Raw genomic sequence first — 20,767 nt, forward strand, 5'->3', positions numbered from 1 at the left:
GCCGCGGCCCGCAGTCCGCAAGCCCGGCTGCCGAGGGGGCCGCAGCCGGCTCCGCTCTGCGCGTGGGACAGCGCGCGAGTGCAGTCCCGCGCGGAGCTGTCCCCGAGGTCTGGCTTCCGTTTCGCTACGCGAAGGGCTCTTGCGTGTCCTGGCTGCGCGCTGGTACACTTGAGTTTCAGGCTGCGTGCCGCCGCCTGGAGCGCGACGTCTTCACAACTACTTTTTTCAGATAGAAAGCGGTCTAGTTCTTTGACGAAGTGCATAAACGTACCTACGGGGGACACCAGCGAGCGCCCTTCCTTTTCTGGGAGAACAGCCCCCACCTGGGAAGGAGCAGGGGGAAGCACGGCAAGGGAACGTGCTCGCAAGAGAAGGGAGAGGACACGGGAAACTGACGCTCCAGCTTTTGCTCCGCACCTCAACGGAGACATCGTCAGAGATAAAACACGTACTATCTGACGACCAGCGGCTGACAGGCGGGAGGGTGGGGCACGGAACTGTGCCCTGCGTCCCCCACCATGTAGAGGTGTGCTTTACATACACTTACGCTGCTTTACAACGTGACTGGCTTGCACGGAATATAGGCGCTTCTTTCCAACAACTCAAGCCAGGAACCTGAATTTACCGCCGGGATAAACAAGTGTGCGGCACCGGCAGGAGAAAGCAGAATGCATCTTCCCGCTTCCCCGGGCAGAGGGACGGTCTTGAAGAAACTCCAAGGCAGAGCTAGGCTGTGGCTTGCTCCCACCCCAGGCCCTTCAAGCAGGCTTTGGCTGCTGGGGGCCCCCGGGTTCCTTGAAGCACCCTGTGCCTTGAAACTTACCAGTTCGATCCCATTTCCCCTTTCTCGCAGAGAAGGGCAGCGAGGCTGCACTTAAGCAGAATCTTTTTTGGTGGTGGTATGGGGATGGCACCCGGGGCCTTCCACATACTAAGCAAGTGCTCTACGCTGAGCTCCGTCCCAAGACCAGACTCTAATCAATGAATGATATGGCAACGTGTCAATGGTCAGGAATTGCACATCACTCTCAGAGAGCTACATTTTAAAACACAAAACTTCAAATCTCAATTCTCTTAACTGGTAGGGCTTCAGGCAAAATAATCGAGAAGCAAAAAATAAAAGCTGGATGCAGATGCACACTAGAAGGCGAGGGGTAACCTCCCAGGTGGCTCACACGGAGGGTGTACGAGGCTCCTTTGAGATACCTCTGTTCTGCATGGCATTCTCCCTTTATGTACTCCCTAACCACCCGAAAACTTTATGAAAACGCCAGTGGCAGTTGAGGTCCTCCTCCCCTCACACAGCAAGGGAGGAGTCTTGGGAGGGCAGGGATATTACATCTGAAAATGGCACAGTAAGAGCCGGGGATATAGCCCAGCAGCACAAGAGCCTGCCTGGCAAGCACCAGGTCCCAAGTTCGATTTCCCGGTACCAAAAAAATAAAAATAAAAAAAATGGCACAGCAACATCTGGCAGAGCAAGTAACAAGCTAACCCTAAACACTATTATGACTGTAGGCATTGGCTAAATTCTGTTGTTTTTAATTCTCTTTGACTTTTTCTCCCGGCCTTCTGTCATCCTTTCTACAGGTTGCTTCTTCAATCCCTTCATTTTCCCACTTTGTAGTTTGCTTAGGTCTTGTTTCTGCATTATGAATCATTCCATATGTTTTATCTAAAGTATCATGGGACATATTTGTCTTCTTTGGCTTGAGAGGTTTTGGCATTTTCACAGATAACTTATAAAGGTCATCTGAAGCCAGGAGTGTCCACCTCAGAACCAGATCCAGTGACGGTCCCATCTCCTAACTCAATCTGTGGTATTCTGCAACCGTATTTCTTCAACAGCAAAACATACAGCTTCAAAAATAACCCTTCCTCTCCCGAGCAGGGAAGGGCAGAACGTACTGTAGCCCAGCCGTGGATGCATGCTACTGCAGGGCCTCCAAAGAGACCAGTAAGAAGACTCCAGACGTCTGTAGTCTTCTGTTACATCAAAATCATCACCAGCAAATACTAACATGAGTTTCGTTCCCTCAGGACATTTACTGTTGTTAGTATCTTTTAGAGACACAAAGTTTTCAATACCTAATTCAGTCATATCCAGCACTTGGTAGTCATATGTATGACCTATTGTTAGAGCATTGGGCAGCTTCTTAGGGGATCCAAACATGAGTAAAGAACAATCTGACTTCTGTGAAAAGAATTCCAGTAGTCTGATCTACAAATGGTCTTGTAACATTTTCCTTTTTATACAAAACTCCGTATGGTTTTTTCAGACCATACTGTAAAACATAATTTATAGTTTTCAAACAAAACATTCAGGTTTTTCAGTACTTGTGTAAATTGTTTTTGATTTTACATTTTACACTTCCCCCTTTAATCAGCATGGCATTTTTAATATTTTCACTAAGTTTTGGTTCTCTCTTCTCAAGGAATCTTTTGGCCCTTTTTGCGGGGGAGGCTTTGGGAGGGTTAGTACAAGGTGTCTTATCACTGCCACAATTTTATTATTTTATTTTTTGTCTTTTTGAGACAGGGTCTCACTATGCAGTTCAGGTTGGTCTTGAACTCACTTTGTACCCAGGCTGGCCTCAAACTCAACGATGCTCCTGCTTCAGCTTCCTGAGTGCTAAGATTATAGGCACGTGCCACCACGCCCGGCTCACAATTTTAGTCTAGCTAATACATACGCACTGCACGGATGCCAAAAACACTAACTTTTAAAATATTTGCTACAGTACAAAAGAATAGGGCAGTCAACTACAATAGTAACGTGGGGATGGAAGTTCTCTTAAAAGGCACTTTGAAGGTTAAAGGTAATCCAGTGTATACATGGGTGAGGGAGTAGTTTGGGTACATAGTTGGGTATACAAATAACCTTTCAGGGGAAACTAATTTTTTTTTTTTTTTTTTTGGTTTTTTCTCTGGTACCGGGAACCGAACTCATGACCTTGCGCTTGCCAGGCAGGCGCTTTTGCCACTGAGCTAAATCCCCAGCCCTGAAACTAATTCTTTAGATAAGCAGAGTTTGAGGTGCCAATGAGATACGAGTTTAAGTAATGGAGATATAGATTTGGGAATTAATCAACATACAGAGAAGTCTTAAAACTGCTAACCTTCAGACAAGGAAATAGTCCAAGAAAGTATAAAAAACAGGCCACTGAAATAAACTAGAGTGATTACAAGCAGCATTTGAATCTACTTGCTACAAATGTTGGAATATAGCTCTTGTAGAAGGTTTGCCAGGAGCCAGGCCCTGGGTTCAATCCCCAGTATGGGGGAGGGGGCATGGGAGAACACCTATAATGCCTGCACTCTAGGAGAAAAGGATCACATTTGAGCCCAAGGAGCGGGTGTGGTGGCGCGGGCCTATAATCCCAGCACTTGGGAGGCTGAGCCAGGAGGATTACCAAGTTCAACGCCAGCCTGAGCTACATAGTAAAGTCAAGACCAGCTTGACCTACACAGCAAGACCCTGTCTCCAAAAAAATTGGAGCCCAGTCTGGGCAATTTATTGACTTAGTGAGACTGGGTCTCAAAAAGTACAAAAGGGCTGGGGATGTAGCTCAGTGGGAAGGACCTTGGATCAGTACCTGGAACCAGCCACAGACACGCTAAAGAGTGACCACAAAGTATCTTCCATCTGTCTTTGTTTTTGTTTTATTTGCTGTTTTGCTGCTAGAGATTGAACCTGGAGACACTGGCATGCTAAGCAGCGTTCCACCCAGAGCTACACCCTCAGCCCCCTTTGTCTTTAATGACCTGAAATTCCAGGTGATATCTCTATCTACTTGACCTCTCATCTTTACAACTATTTGGCAGTGTGCCTGCTACCCTAAAATAAAGATACGCTTCTGTCAATATATATTGAGTTTTTAATCTGTGCCTAAACTATCTGACAAAACAGATCATCCTCTGGATGTAAATTTAGTTTCATGCTCTCTCTCAACTGATCCCAGTTATTTATTTTCTCGTATCACTCCCAACCCGAAGCCTCTGCTCTATACCAAAATGTGTTCCACAAGTCTGAGCCCCCCTACTCTGTCTCTAGCCCCTATGTATACATCATACCTTTATGTGTGTGCCTTTGTCTTGGGGGTTGAACCAGGGCCTTTGCATACTAGACAATCACTCTACCACTAAGCCACATTCCCAGCTCTTTTTTGAGACAGGGTCTGAGATAGGCTTGTCTATCACGCCTGGTCATAGCATGCCTTTAAGTCCTTTTCCATTTACAATACAGAATGGCCACCCCAATTCTACTTTTATACTAATGTTCAGTTTAAGAATCATGTAATATATTTCCAGTTCAACAAATGTTTACTAAGTGCCTCCTCACTTAACATTAACAGAATATTTATTCCACTTTAAATACATGTTATTTCATTTTTAAAAATCTATTTTATATGAACCATTAACAGCTGTACCAAATATCCAGTGGTTTCAAAATATCTGATACAAATTAGTCTATAATATTAGTTTTAACAAAAAAAAAATAGATCATGTTGCCTTCCATCTATTATTATAAATAATCATGTGTTAGATGCGGAGTGCATATAATACTGAAAATCTATATAGAAGAGATTTAGGTTATGCCACTAAGAAAAAAAATCACATATGATCACATTTAAGTCAATCTATCTATAGTGTTAGGGTTTTGGGTTTTTTGTTTTTTGTTTTCGTTCTTGGAGACAGTCTCATTATGTAGTTCAGATTGGCCTTGAACTCACTATGTAGCCCAGGCTGGCCTCGAACTTGTGATCCTCCTGCCTCAGCCTCCCAAGTGCTGGGATTTCAGGCATGTTCCACCATGCCTGGCTCCATACTGTTAGATTGTTTAAAGGTTTCTTCAATGTTTTGTGTACAACGGGGAAAAAATGTGATTTCTTTGATGAAAAAGTTTACAAAGATTACAAAGAAATTTCTGAAATGCAAACTATCTGCTTTCCGATGTTACCGCCTGTCATCATGGATTGGAATGCAGCTGGAAAGGAAAAAAAAAAGTTATCTAAAAAGCTAAATGTCCCCATCATACTTGTTTACCAGTTGTTCAAACACATAAAATTATTTTGAATGATGTCTTCAACGATTTTATGTTATTTTGTTTTTTTGAGATAGGATCCCGCTATGTAGCCCAGGCAGGCCTTGAAGTCATGGAAATCCTCCTGCCTCACCCTCGAGTGCTGGGATCACAGATGTGTACCCCTATTGCCCAGGTCTTCAATGATTTTAATAGTGAACATAGATGGAAATTATCATGAAAAAGCCTGTCCTTCTCCAACCTGGCCTGACCCTCCTAGCCCCCAGCCTGCTTGCCAGCAGAAGCACTGCTGTCTACAGGGAACTCAGCTCAGCACTGAGGCTGTCAGGAAAAGAGATAAGATAGGACAAGGAAGTCTGCAGGTCCTGGAGACATTTGGAGACACCCAAGAATTTACAACAGAAACTTCAAAGGACTCTGCCCAATGAGATGCAACATTGCTAGAAAACTTTAACCACAGATGTTCATTGGGATCTTCCTGCTGAATGTCCCCTGCCTTCGCTCCGTCCCTATGAAAGGGACACACTTCTCTTTGTTCAGGTCAGAAGGTTTTATCACACTCTGGCACAATAAATTCCAAGCCATGTTGCCTTTACACAAACCTGGTGGTCTCTGCTGCTTACATATGTTACAAAAACCTCAAGTAAAACCAAGTTACATCACAAACTAACCCAGTTAACATTTTAAAAAATTACTGTTATCTAAATTGGAAATGAACAAAAGAAAAAAAGTTAAATAATGAAAATTTGCTTAATTTTATGATGTCTCACAATCATTTAATCTGAAAAAGTTACCTAGACCCTAAGTAACTTTCTGAATCCTTACGTTTTTATAAACTGTTTGAAAAACCAAAGGAACATTTTACAGTTTGAAATGTGAAAATAATACCTCTCAAACAGTCCTAAGTTGAACTCTAATGGAGTTTGACTATATTAAAGGACAATTTTGCAGAGAAGAAATACACTTGGGAGCTAAGGCAGGAGAATCTCAAGTTTGAAGCCAGCCTGGGCAATTCAGTGAGACCACCTCAAAACAAAATAAAAAGGTTGGGCTCAGTGATAAGAGTGCCTGCCTGGTGTGCACAAACCTCTGGGTTTGACCCCCACCATCACATGCACACAAAAACCAAAACCCACATAAAATGTTCAGAAAGCACTGATCTCCAGAATTGCTACAGAGAAAAAATGGGTAGGGGTGTAGCTTAGGGGTAGAGCATGCTCCAAGCCCTGGGTTCAATCCCTAGCAAACACACACATCCACCCCCCAACCCCCCCACACACACACATACACAGGAGTAAAGACCTGAAAGGTAGTTGTGCAGCCAACATATATATCTGACCAATAAATCTGCATTCATCTTACCTCCCATGTTTTCCAATCCATTTATCACAGTTTCCTTGATCTGTAAGTCAAAATAGCTAGATTTAGTATTCTTTAAACTTCAGTGTTTCTGGGCTGGGGATTTAGCTCAGCGGCAAAGCGCCTGCCTGGCAAGCACAAGGTCGTGAATTCGGTTCCCAGTGCCGGAGAAAAACCAAAAAATAAAAAATAAACTTCAGTGTTTCTATTTTTTTATTATTATTAATATTATTATTATTATTATTATCATTATTATTATTTGGTACCCGGAATCGAACTCAGGACCTTGTGCTTGCCAAGCAAGGCACTGTGCCAATGAGCTACATCCCCAGCAATGTTTCTATTTAATGGCTTCAATTTATGCAAAAGAAAGCAACACTAATTAGAGTCTTACATCTAGAAACAGATGTTCTATATTTACAGTTCTAGTCCCCAAAATGACTGTAAAATGCATGTTCTGCAACATGTACTAATAAAATAAAATTCTTTAAAAATTTCCATTATTGCCAGGCATGGTGATGCACACCTGTAATCCCAGCACTCGGGAGGCTGAGGCAGGAGGATCCCTGCAAGTTTGAGGCCACCCTGGGCTACACAGTGAACTCAAAACCAGCCTCAAGTATACAGCAAGACCTTATCCCCCCCAAAAAAAAGTCGTCTTTTTTTTTCCCCAATGAAACCCTATAATTCCCATTGTCTAATATTACATAATTAACAGATCAAAAGCTATACACTTTTTAAAATATAAGCACATACCCCAAAACTTTCATTTACAGGTTTTGACAGCATCCAAGGTCTAGGTCTCTGAATCACAGATTAATAATTTATGTACTCAGTACACATTTCTTTTGTAGAAAAATTTTTTATAATGAAACAAATATTTGCTCCAATAAGCTCAAATAATACAAAAATACACCGAGTAACAAGAACTGTAATGATAAAGAATTGAAGTGACTTCTAAGGCTGGGGATGCAGCTCAGGGGTAGAGTCCTGGCATAGTATGCATGAGGCCCTGGGTGCCATCCCCGACTGTGGGGGGAAAGAAAAGAAAAGGTGTTACCTTTAGCTTTCCTTCTTTAAACCACCGGCTCAGCTGCAGAATGCCAGGCTCAAATTTATCCCTGTAATTTAACACCAGAAACCTCTCCCTGCCGTGAGAAGGAAAGGGTAATGATCAGAGACAAGGAAGGAGAGCCCTCAGATCACTCCAGAGTGCTAATCCGTGTTAACCCTAAAAACCCTTCAGACAATGGATTTAGCTGCACATCTGGTCAGATACAGTTTTAGGTATGGCTATAAATGTAAGTAGAGCAGACTTCTGTTTATGTCTGCCCGGTGTCAGTAGCCCTATTTGACCACAGTACTGCACTGTGATATTTTTTTCTTTGTAAATAACATCCTTTTTCCACCCTCACCTGATCTGACTCTGCCCAGTCAAAGCTGGTAAGTCACTCATTCAGGGTGCTCGTTAGTCAAAACCTAAACATTGAACCAGTTTAAAAGTATTTGCTTTCTGTAAATAAGGGCCAAAATGTGTAGTAAGTATTGCAAAACAGGGACAAGATGTTCAAACGGGAGGGGAACAAGGGAGCAGGGAAGGGGAAAGGAAAGAAGGGAAAAGTTTAAAAAAATGAGAAAAGAAGGAAAAAATGGAAATAAAGCTTTCCTAAATGGGAAGGGGAGGAGGGGTTGAAAGGAGGGGAAGGGAATGGGGCAAAAGGAACCAAGTTATGTCAGGCACAAATTCTCTATGATGAATGAGATCATTATGTACATCTAAAAGGTACCAATAAAATCTGACTAAAAATTAGAAAAAAAACAGTTCCAGGCCAGCTTGGGCAACACAGTGAGACCCTGTCTCAAACAATGAAATTTTTTTTAAAAAGTATATATTTTCAAGTTTTCCTAGATAAGGAAAATCTGTCTCTGAAGGACAGTACATTCCATATACATCTATGACATGTAAGCCCCTGGAATCTGGCGTAAGGGCAAAGGGAAGAAACGCACCTTGTGATGTTTCTGTCCTTCTGGATTGCCTCTATGGCGGGCGGGAGCGGGGGAGGATAAGGCACATCTTTATTGTACTGAGAAATCTGACCACACAGGATGATGTGGCTGTTCTGATTCATCTGCACAGAGAAAAACAGGCTTATGCTCTAGACAGATGACTTTCCTGTTTGCTGCTTTTATGGCTGTCTCAGTGACAGACTTCTTGACCATCATATTTAATCCTTTATTGCCAATTTACTGAGTTTGTTTTGAAGATATACCCATTAAATGTACGTAAGTTTTAATTAGCTAGATATAAGTCTGTTTCAAAGGAATATAAAGGCAAATGAAGTTTGGCACTCAATAAAAGAATTGTATTAGTTGTCATTGTTACTTTTATCATTAGTAGTGCATTTCTTTGATTATTTATTTATTTAGATTTTTTGAGACAGGGTTTCATTATGTAGTTTCAAGCTGACTTTGAACTCCTAGTGATCCTCCTGCCTCAGCCTCCCAAGTTTTGGGATTACAGGCATGTGCTACCATGCCTGGCAATGGATTTAAATAATAAAACCTCAACTGCAGATAATCTTTTTTTTTTTTAATTGCAGATAATCTTATATATAGGAAAGGAATATGCAGTTAATAGCTCATTTTATAACATTATTAATAAAAACACATAGATACCCATACTCTGTGAAAACAAAAGTAAGGGACTATGGCTGTGAGCTGGATGATAGGGAGTTAGGGGTCAGAACTTCAGGGTTTTTTGCTACCAGGAATCACACTCAGGACCTTGCACTGCCTGGCAGGTGCTGTGCCTCTGAGCTATATCCCCAGCACAGAACTTTAGTATTTTAAAAATGCATCCTTAATTTTTTTTTTTTTAGAGATTGAAGCAGGTGTCTCACACTTGCCATGGCTACTTCCCCAGACTTCTTTATTTGGAGACAGGGACTCACTGAGCTGCCCATGTGGATCTTGCGCTTGTGACCATCCTGAGGGATTATAGCTACTAGATGTCATTTTTCACAAAAATAAATTGAAGATAAAAATGTGTTGCTAGGCAAGAACTGACACTGAAGCTCACAGTACAAGGCTGTGAGCAAATGAAAGCAGGTGTCAGCAAGTTCTTGCTATCACTTAAAGGTAATAATAAGTACAATAAATCCTACAACTTTATCTTCCCCCTCAGTATCAGGTAAAAAGACATCCAAACAAATGAAGTGATGCATTCAGATCTGTTAGAGATAAGTCCGTGAACACCTGACTGATCACTGTGTCACTGATGTCGCCGCCAACATTGTCGAAGTAAACGTCCACTCCCGCTGGGCATGATTCTCGGAGCTGTTCCGCCACGCTCCCTTTCTTATAATTAATTGCGGCGTCAAAGCCCAGTTCTGAGGTCAAGAAGAGGCACTTCTCCTGTGTCCCACATATTCCCACCACTCTGGAACAGCCCAGCAGATGGCCAATCTAGGAGGAAATTTTTTAATGAAATGGTTTATATTGTCACATTTAAACACGTAACTGTGCAAACATGCAAGCTATGACAAGCAGCTGAGGGTACTCCTCACAGGTTAGGGAGATCACACTGGTTTCGGCTAAAAGAAAATTTGAAAGCTAGAGAAATGAGGACAGACAGTGTCCTCATTCAGAAACTTAACACTGAATAAAATTACTCAGTAAAAGATTCATGATTTAAATCTGATCTTACATAAGGAACAATCAGACCCCAAACACCACTACCTTACAATTCAGTATTTTTTAGGCCTGTGTGGATCAAAAGAAAACATTTTGTTTTAATAGTTTCTACAGTATAAAGACTATTACTCATAAAACAATGCACTTTGTAAAGTTCTATCAAAATATGACTATATGCCCAGAATAAATGTTGTTTCTCTATTACAGAAGTCCTCGGCATTGAAGCTTGAGCCCTTGCCCTGAGCTACATCATCAGCCCTTTATTTTTTGAGACAGGTCTCACCAAGTTGTTAGGCTGCCCGGCTGGACTTTAGTTAGGATCCTCTGCCTCAGCCTCCCATGGTGCTAGGGATTATAGGTGTGGGCCACCATGCCTGGCAATAAATGCTTTCTTACTTGAGGTTATTTCTTTAAAAAATGAGTTTGTAGCCGAGCGTGGTGGTGCACACTGTAGTCCCAACACTTGGGAGGCTGAGGCTGGAGGATCACCCTGAACTCAAGGCCTACCTGGGCTATCCAGTGAGCTCAAGACCAGCCTGAACTATGTAGCAAGACCTTGCTCAAAAAAAACAAAATAAATACAGAAGAGTTTGTGTTTGCAGGGGCAGGGGGCTGCAGGCCATTGAACCCTAGCCCTCACATATGCTTGCACAGGCACACAGGCTATACTCTTAGTTACACCCTCAGCCACTTGTTAGTTTTTTACTTAAATGGAATTCCAGACAGATCTCTCTGATTCTCATCCTTACATGAATGACAGCAATGCTCTAACATTTACCAAATCTATTTCTGGTTAATGGAGAATGAAACACAAAAATCTATATTCTTCATAGTATTATTACTAACAGAGTCTAAGTAATAACACCATTTCTACCAGAAATGTGTGAAATAATCAGGATATAAATTTAATTTCATACTGTAAATCATGTACATGTATCCAGAGATTCATAATGACTAAAATAATTCTCAGCATTTACCTGTCCAGCCAAGGATCCACAGGCACCTGCTGCTCCACTGACAACCATTGTCTGATTAGATCCGGCAATTATATGACCTTTTTCCTGTATCCCAATCAAAGAAGTCAAACCAGGCATACCTATAGCTCCAAGAAAATATGAAAGGTGTCCATCCACAAGTTGTGCATCTACCTGAAAGAAAATATACCTCCTTTTAGCATAATACTTGCAATTCCTATTTTTAGGCAGCAAGGTAGAGACTACCTGTTACGGTCTGAATTGTGTCCCTATCTCCAAGTTAATATGTTAAAGTCCTCACCTCCCATGTAACTGTATCAGGTAGGGCCTTTCAGGAGACATTTAAGGTTAAAAGAGGTCATAAGGGTGGAGCCCTAAATCAATAGGACTTCTGCCCTTAGAAGAAACATAGGAGACACCCCCCACCCCTACCCACCCCTCAACTCCCCACCCCCGCCCCAAAGATCTTGAGGATAGTGAAAAGGTGTCTATCTGCAAGCCAGGAAGAGAAACCTCACTAGAATCAACATTTTTCAGAACCCTAATCTTGGATTTCTAGCTTTCAGAGTAGAAAATACAGCCCAGATGGCAAAGTTACCCAGCCTGTGGTATTTTGCTATGGTAGTCCAAACAGACTATAACCCATTATGGTTTTTTAAAACAGTAAAGCATTTTTCAGTCTTGTTAAAATTCTATAATCTATTTATAAACAGTAAAATATAATTATTGTTCTCTATATTTTAAAAACTTGGAAAATAATTCTTACATTTAAAAAATGAATATTACTTTTTGTCAATGACCTATGTATATCAAAAGACAGGAAATGCTTATTAGGAAAATACTAGGCAAAGTTGCAAAGTTTTGTTTGTTTGTTTGGTTGGTTTTTTTGAGACAGGGTCTTACTATGTAGTTCAGGCTAAAATTGAACTCACTATGCGAGGTCTAGGCTAGCCTCGAACTTGCAGCAATCTTCCTGCCTCAGCCTCCCAAATGCTAAGATTACAGGCATGCACCACCACGCCAAGCTAGAAAGGTTTTTAATCTCTGAGCCATGGAAAGTAAACATTTATCCATAAAAATCAACTCAAGGCCAAATGTAGTGGCACATATCTGCATTCCCAGGTACTCAGGAACATGAGGCAGGAGAAATGCCCCCTTCTACTCAGTTAGTCTTTCCGTTGACCAGCCCAGCCTGAGACTATCTAGGTACCCCACACTACCACCTCATTAACGTAAACTCAGATATGATAGAAAGGGGCTTGTCATCACACAGGAAATTCCTGTCACACAGGAAATTCCTACCATTCAGGAAATTTCTATCACACAGGAAATTCCAAGGTTTTTAAGAGCTTTGAGTCACAACTTTAGCTGCTGAATATTCCTTTTTTACTTCCCAAAAGAAATTTCTAGTTAAGTCTATGTAATTAGAAACACTAAGTTGACAAATTATTGTGTGACATCTCTTGCATACCATTTGTATCTTAGCCACTTTTGACATAACCTGAGTGACAGAAAGAATGGCTCTCCAGAAACAGTTATGCTGTAACAGCAAGGGACTGCAATCTAGGATACGCAAGCCGTGACAAACTGTGGCCACAGCCAGAGAAGCAAAAGAATGCAAGGATTTTTAAAGGCCAAACAAGGGAAGCTGCACTGGTTGTTTTGAAACAACTATTCCCCGTTACAGGATGACTGAAGCTGGCTGGCACCAGTGCACTAGTGGGGTAAGTTGATGCAAAGGCATCTCTTCTGTAGAAGTAGTATTTTTGCAAGGCTGCAGTAGCTTTGTACAAGCCTGAGGTTTTTAGAGTCCTTGTAACTGTTCTTATCACAGGCATATATTGACTAGGGGTTTTCCTGCACAGCCTCCCAACCCCATGTTAGGGTTTGGCAATAATGATTCCATTTTGGTATTAGCAACTTTTTCTTTTTTTAGCAACTTTTTGAAACACATTAAGAATTTGCAATAGTAAAAATATTAAAATTTTAAAAAGTTTTTTTGGGGGCTGGGGATTTAGCTCAGCAGCACAGCGCCTGCCTGGAAAGCATGACGTTGTGAGTTCGATTCCCAGTACCAGAAAAAAAACAAAAAAAGAAAAAAAAAATTACAAAGCTTTTTTTCAAACAGTCACACTTAATTTTTACATCTACTTATGAGATAACTATTATTTGCATTTTGCTCCTGAGGAAACTGTGGTATAGAGACATAGAATAATGTCTAGATAATACATCAGTTAAGCAGAATTACATGAAGCTGCCATTTTTTTAGGTCAAAGGAAATACTGGCAATTTCACATAGTTCAACCTCAGAGCTGAAGTGAACTCTGGATTTCAAACATGAGATGGGATTTCAATCATAAAGTAAATTAATTTCTTAGGTGGCTATTTCTCAGGAAACTTTAATGTATCTACGTATAGGGAGACTTTCTTCTTTTTTGGTGATACTGTGGGTTAAACTCAGGATTTCTGCATTGAGCTATATTCTCTGACCTTTAAAAATTTTTTAGGGCCAGGGATATAGCTCAGCAGCACACTGCCTGCCTGGCAAGCACAAAGTCCTGAGTTCAATTCCTGTTACCAAAAAAAATTTAAGTAAAAAAAAAATAAAATTTTTTATTTCCATATTTTTTGAGAGAGGGTCCCACTAAATTGCTAAATTGACAGGACTGGGCTAGAACTCTTGTGATCGTTCTTGTGATCCCGCTGCCACAGCCTCCCAGAGTGCTGGGATTGTAGGTGTGTGCCACTATGTCTGGCTACAGAGGAAATTCTAGTACTTAGTATAAAATATTTTTATATTATACATATTATTTGAGAAAGAAAAAAGTGGAAAACAACAACATTCTTTGGTCATCTACAAATTGTCACATACAGTCATAGCCAACAGAGGACAAGGAACAAAGGCTCTCCACATTTTGGCAGTGAGCTAAAAGAAATGTATGCTTTAATTTTTTCCCTGATAACAAACGAAAGCAAATACCATGTGTAGACAGTAAGAATTATGGGGCGGTAAAAACTAGATACTTTATATTATACATCACCTTTTCAAGGCTATTTCCATCCAGAATAGCCCTGGTTTGCCAAGGCCAATAGAAAGAGGTCACAAAATCGCCTTTAGTCAAACTCGTATGCTTGCTCTCCTCCACAACTCCAACACCTCCCCCGTCGGCCACCTGAGACAGCTGCCACGGTGCTATGTAGTCAGTGCCTGTGTCTTCATTCATCTTACAGCGCTGGAGAGAGAACGCATGATTAAGACAACTTCATTGGGTTCGGAGCCACAGTTTACTAATTCACTCAGTGACTAAAAGAAGAGTATATAAGTAATGTTAACAAAAGTGTTAGTCAAACAAATAACATGTATTTTAATTTCTTCATTAACTTTTTATTTTGAAAAGTAATGCACTTTTCTAATAAGTAAAGAAGTACAATTAAAAAGGAATTTAAAGCTGGGTACATTCCTATAGTCCAAACACTCTGAGAGGCTGGTTACAAGTTCAAGGCCAGCCTAGGCAATTTAGTGACTTAGCAAGACTCCGTCACAAAATACAAATAAAAATGGCTGCAGAAGCTGCTCAGTGTGGCTGCGGCTGTAGCTTAGTGGTACAGTGCTTGCTTAGCATGCACAAGGCCCTGAGTTCAATCCCCAGTACCACACACACACAAAGTAGCTCAGTGTAAAGACTCTGGATTATATCCCCAGTATTGGAGGAAGAAAAAAAAGAGGGGTGGATTTAAGTATGGGTTGGGGATGTAGTGCAGTGGTAGAGCCCTTGCCTAGGAAACTCAAGACCTTGGGTTCCATTCCTGACACCTCAAAAATAAACAAGTAAAAAATAACTTAGTAATGTTTTGAAATTAGATTATAGTAGTCAAAACAGCATAGTACTTACTTAGAAAAGAGACACACAGGCCGATGGAATAGAATAGAGTCAAGAAAGAAATCCACACATTTACAACTGATTTTCAATAAAGAGGCCAGTTGCACACAATGAAGAAAAGACAGTTTCTCTAAAAGATAATACTGAGAAAACAATATCCACAGGCAGAAAAATGAAATTAGACTTGCACTATATAAAAATATCAACCCGAGACAGATTAAAGGACTTTGTTGAAAATAGCAATGTGGTAAACAGCAATAAATCAACCTCTCCAAGTTTCAGACTCTAGACACTGGAAAATTAACAACTTGGGGAAGAAAAGGAGGGAGGTAGATCCCCAGAACCTAGCAAGGATCTGAAGGGAAAATTGCAGCCCACACAGAATGTAAAGAGACAGACCTCAATGCAGAACAAGGCGGGGGAAATCTGCACTTTCTCCCTGCTCCTGGCTTGTGGCATGAGAAAGGAGGATGGAATCTACAGACACAGTGAGGGCATCGGACTCCAGAGGCTTCCAGCGGGAAATGCAGCAGTGAAACGGAGCAGTGGATGCTGTACATTACCACAGCTGGTGACTCCAGTCCAAGCAACGACAGTGTCCCCTGGAGACAGTGTTGGTTACACATCCTATTAGGGAGGAGCCACTTGAACCTGGGACTTGGAGGAACTGTGGACTGACTTCATCTCAGGGCTCCCAGTACTGAAATCCCACAGTGAGTGGCAGCCATGATCAGGCCAGCAAGAGACACCCAGAGTATTGCAGGCTAAATGACTCGGGGCCCAACCTCACAACCAGAGGACAAGACTAGGCTGAACTTCTGTGGATTCAAAAGTATCAGAACTGGCACCCTCCCCTAATCCCACTGCAGGCTTACTGGGGTTATCCAGCATGAAGCTGGGCTCTGACTGCCTCCCTTGTCTACCAGCCAGAGCAGTCACACCTAGAACTGGACACCAACACAGAACTGTAGACCCCAGAAGATAACCACAGGCTTGAAATCACAGGGACATTTCTTTTTTTTTTGCTTTTGGGGTTTTTTTGTTGTTGATGTTCATTTGTATTTTGTGTAGGAGCAGGTTTAATGGAGGTTAAGAATAGGAAAAATTTTTGTTGTTGTTTTTGCTTTTTCGTGAGTATGAACATTGTTTTTAGTTTAGTTTAGGGTTTTTATGTGTTGTATTTTGTTTTGTTTTGAGACAGGGTCTCCCTATGTAGTTCAGGCCAGCCTAGACTCACTATGCAGCCCAGGTTGGGCTCGAACTCATGGAGATCCTCCCGCCTCAGCCTCTTGAGCGCTGGGATTATAGTCCTGCATCACCATGCCCAGCTCTTGTTTTAGTTTTTCTGTTTTGTTCCTTTTTAATTAGATTTTATTGTTTTGTTCTTCTTTTTGACTTTTTCCTTCTGTGTTTTGCTCTTGTCTTCTTCACCAGTCTCCACGGCTTGAGTAATCTTCCCTTGTCCTTGAGCCTTGTTTCTAATCTAATTGTCTTCTTTTTTCTTTTCTATTTTTCCTCTTATACCTTTTAAATTTTCTCCCCTTAGGGTAAACTCACTCTAATGACTAGATATTTACTATTATAATCTTCTGATTTGTCTTAGATCTTGTTATATACCTATAAATGTTGTAACTGTGGTTAAAGTTGGCAAATTAATAGTTATCACAGTTTGTTATTTTCCAGTCTGTATCTGATGCTATTGTTATTAATTCTACTTTAGCCAAGATGACACTGTTGTCATGATCAATTTGTCTCCCTTGTATGCCAATACTTACATTGTCTGGGGGGGCTCATAAACAATATTGTAGTCTAGTGCCAACCAACAGGGTGCTAGGCCAAATAGGCAGCAATGTTTCATCCCTAAGAAACTGGGACAGATTCAAAAGCCCAAAGCCATCTCTGCCTAGAAGACATCTCTTAAATGAAGTCATTTCCTAAATAGGTCTCGATATTAGTAATAAAGCTATCTACCATAAGCAATTTATAAACCTCAAGGCAGAAAACAAATTTTAAAAACATAGAAAATCAGAAAATACAGAAGCAACATGCAACCCATAACCCCAAGTTGCTTAAGGTGAATCAAAGGGGATTGAGCCAGAAGAAATTAAAACCCTGAATTTTATTTTATTTTATTTTTTGTACCAGGAATCAAACTCATGACCTTAGGCTTTCCAGGCAAGCGCATATGCCACTGAGCTACATCCCCGGCCCAAAACCCTGAATTTTATAAAATGGTGGTGGCAGAAGTAACAAAACTTATCAACAAATCTCTTGACAAACACAAAACAGAGATAATTAAAGAGATGACAACCATAATGAAGGAAATGATTAGTGAATCTAGAGTAGCTACAGATAAAAAAAACGGAGGAGCTTAGGAAAGAAATGGAAACAATGAATGGCCAACATAGAAGATAATTGGATTCCATAAAACAGACTTATATAGAAATCCAGGACATTAAAAATTCTACTGCAAGTATATAAAGCAGAGTCAACCAATGTGAAAACAGAGCCTCAGATCCAGATGACAGGCCCACTCGGGCGTGGTGGCGCATGCCTGTAATCCCAGCACTTGGGAGGCTGAGGCAGGAGGATCATTGTAAGTTCGAGACCAGCCTGGGCTACAAAGTGAGCTCAAGGCCAGATGAAGTGCAGAGCGAGACCCTGTCTCAAAAAGACGAAAAAAAAAAAAATAGATGACAGGCCTGTGGTTGTGATCATCAAATGAAAGACCTCCTAAAAATAGCAAGGGACTATGAAAAAACAATCCAAGTGGTGCTAGATGATGCACAAATGACTAGTATAAAATTAACTGAAAAGGGCTGGGGATATAGCTCAGTAGCATAGCACCTGCCTGGCAAGCAGGAAGGCCTGAGTTTGATTCTCAGTACCAAAAAAAGAAAATAATAACAACAGGAAACAATGAAGATTCGAAAGATAGCACACAGAGCATAAAAAAACCTGTTCACAGAAGTAATAGCAGAAAATTTTCCAAGCATGGAAAAAGAACTTGAGGTACAGGGCCTGGGGATTTAGCTCTGTAGCACAGTACCTGCCTGGCAAGCATGAGGTCCTGAGTTTGAGTGCCAGTATCAAAAAAAAAAAAAAAAGATTCCAAAGAACTTGAGATACAGTAAGTGAGGTCAATAAAATTCCAAATAGTCATGATCAGAAAAGAAAGGCATATACTCAAGATTCTCAAAATTCATACAAGAACAGTATATTAAAAACTGTTAGAGAAAAAAAATAAATTACCTATAAAGAGGAAAGTCCATCAGAATCACAACAGACTTCTCAACATAAATATTCAAGTCAAAGAGAGCTTCAAGTGAAGTACTTCAAGACCTAAAAGAAAACAACCTCCAATGCAGATTAATGTTCTTATCTTTCAAAATTGATAAAAAAAAAAGAAAATACTTCCATGAAAAAGAACACCTCAAGAAATTTATGACCAACAAACCACACTCTAAAAAAGTTCTAAAGCATATTCTAGGAAAAAAAACAACAAGGGGCTATTTAGCTCAGTGGCACAGCGCCTGCCTGGCAAGTGCGAGGTTGTGAGTTCAATTCCCGGTACTGGAAAAAAACAAAAAAACAACAACAAAAAAAAGACAGAAAAAAGACAACAAAGACAATTCCAAGAATCCCAATACAATGAATCCACCAGGCAAGGCAAGCATTTAAACAGAAGGGAAAGAAAGGGAACCAACAACAGAAAAGTAATATGACAAAGATAAATCAATACATATTATTTGTAACCATCGATGTGGATGGTCTTGATTCACCAATCAAAAGAAAGAGACTGGCAGAATGGATCAGGAAGCCAGATCCAACAATGTGCTACATATAAGAAACACATTTAACTGAAAAATAGCTTCATAGCCTGAAAACCAAAGGAAGGAAGACAATATTCTATGACACAGGAACCCAGAAAAAGCAGACAAAGTGGACTTCACACCAAGACTGATCAGAAGGGACAAAGACAGTCACTACATCCTTGTAAAGGGAACAATACAAGAGGAAGAGTGCACAATCATAAATATATTTATACCAAATACTAGTGCACCCAACTATATAAAACAAATGCTAACAGATACGAGAAATCACATAAGCACTATTACAATTGTGATGGGGGACCGCAATACACCATTGTCACAAATAGACAGATCAATGTGACAAAAAATCAACAAAGAACTATGCAAGCTAAGCCAAACCTCTGAACAAATGGACTTAGTATGTATCTACAGAGTGTTTCACCAACAAGAACAGAATACACATTCTTCTCAACAGCATAGAGGATGTTCTCCAAAACAGACCCACACACTAGCACATAGAACATGCTCAAGTAAATGCAAAGGAACTGAAATAAGCCCATGCATATTATCAGACCACAGTGCAATGAAATTGGAAATCAATGGCAAAAGAAACCACAAGAACTTCATAAACACATGGAAATTAAATAGCACCCTCCTGAACAACCAATGGGTCACAGATGAAATTAAAGAAGAAATTAGACAGTTTATACAGTAAATAATAATGCCTATATGACCTACTGGAATTTATGGGATACAAGGAAAGCAGTCCTACAAGGGAAATTTATAGCAGTGAACTCGTATATCAGAAAAACAAAGCAAGCTCAAATAAATAACCTAATGTTGAACCTCAAGCTTCTAGAAAAAGAAGAGCAAGCTAAACCCAAAGTGCATATGAGGGAGGAAATTATACACATCAAAGCCAAAATTAATACAATTGAGACTAAGAAAACAATACAAAGAATCAATGAATCAAAGAATTGATTATTTGAAAGATTAAATAAAATTGACAAACCCGTAGCCAACCTTACCAAAAGGAAAGAAAAGACTGAAATAGATGCAGTTAGGAATGAAAATGGTGAAATCACAGCAGATCCTGCAGAAATCCAGAAGATCATCAATATCTGCTTCAAGAACCTGTTTTCTTTTTTTTTGTTTTGTTTTTCTCCGGTACCGGGAACCAAACTCACGACCTTGCGCTTGCCAGGCAGGCGCTTTGCCACTGAGCTAAATCCCCAGCCCCAAGAACCTGTTTTCTAATAAGATGGAAAACACAGGAGAAATGGACTGATTCCTAGATACATATGAATTACCAAAGCTGAATAAAGAAGATATAAAAACTCTAAATAAACCAGTATCAGTCACTGAAATTGAAGATGTAATTTTAAAAGCTACAGACAAAGAAAAGCTCAGGCCCTGACGGATTCACTGCTGAATTCTACAAGAAATTTAGAGGAGATCTAATGCTGCTACTTTTCAAACTCTTTAATGAAATTGAAAGGGAAGCAATACTCCCAGATTTATTCCTGGAAGCAAGCACTACCCTAATACCAAAACCAGAGAAAGACCCAACCAAAAAGGGAACTACAGGCCAATCTCCCTAATGAACATAGATGCAAAAATCCTCAATAACATACTGGCAAACAGAATCCAGAAAGTCTTCAGAAAGATTATACATCATGACTAAGTAGGATTCATCCAGGAATGCAGGGATGGTTCAACATATGCAAAATAATAAATGTAATACATCACACTAACAGAACCAAGAAAAAAACACACAATCATCTTAACAGACACAGAAAAGCATTTGACAAAGTCCACACCCATTTGTGATAAAAAAAAAAACCTACAGAAAATTGGAATAGACTGTCTTTACTGCAATCTGATAAAAGCCATCTATGGCAAACCAATAGCCAACATCAGACTAAATGGACAAAAACTGAAAGCTCTCACTCTAAAATTAAGAATAGGGCTGGGGATTTAGCTCAGTGGCACAGTGCCTGCCTG

At 40.4% G+C, this 20,767-nt stretch overlaps 1 protein-coding gene and 1 pseudogene across 1 annotated transcript in view; both read right to left on the reverse strand.

Moving 5' to 3' along the window:
• Window positions 1-862: 862 nt before the first annotated feature.
• LOC106147151 lies at window positions 863-2,569 on the reverse strand (annotated as a pseudogene).
• A 2,181-nt stretch (window positions 2,570-4,750) lies between these two features.
• Ptgr2 (prostaglandin reductase 2) overlaps window positions 4,751-20,767 on the reverse strand; it is a 30,232-nt gene continuing 14,215 nt past the window's right edge. The window contains exons 4-10 of the mRNA XM_005409413.2: window positions 14,112-14,303; window positions 11,074-11,244; window positions 9,659-9,868; window positions 8,411-8,532; window positions 7,464-7,551; window positions 6,407-6,446; window positions 4,751-4,987 (exon numbers count right to left, since the gene is read on the reverse strand). Coding sequence (XP_005409470.1) covers window positions 4,914-4,987; window positions 6,407-6,446; window positions 7,464-7,551; window positions 8,411-8,532; window positions 9,659-9,868; window positions 11,074-11,244; window positions 14,112-14,303 — 897 coding nt within the window. The 3' untranslated portion in view covers window positions 4,751-4,913. The remainder of the gene's footprint in view (window positions 4,988-6,406; window positions 6,447-7,463; window positions 7,552-8,410; window positions 8,533-9,658; window positions 9,869-11,073; window positions 11,245-14,111; window positions 14,304-20,767) is intronic.

The sequence above is a fragment of the Chinchilla lanigera genome, unplaced genomic scaffold (genome assembly GCF_000276665.1).
Source record: "Chinchilla lanigera isolate Chin_1 unplaced genomic scaffold, ChiLan1.0 scaffold00122, whole genome shotgun sequence".
Lineage (NCBI taxonomy): Eukaryota > Metazoa > Chordata > Mammalia > Rodentia > Chinchillidae > Chinchilla > Chinchilla lanigera.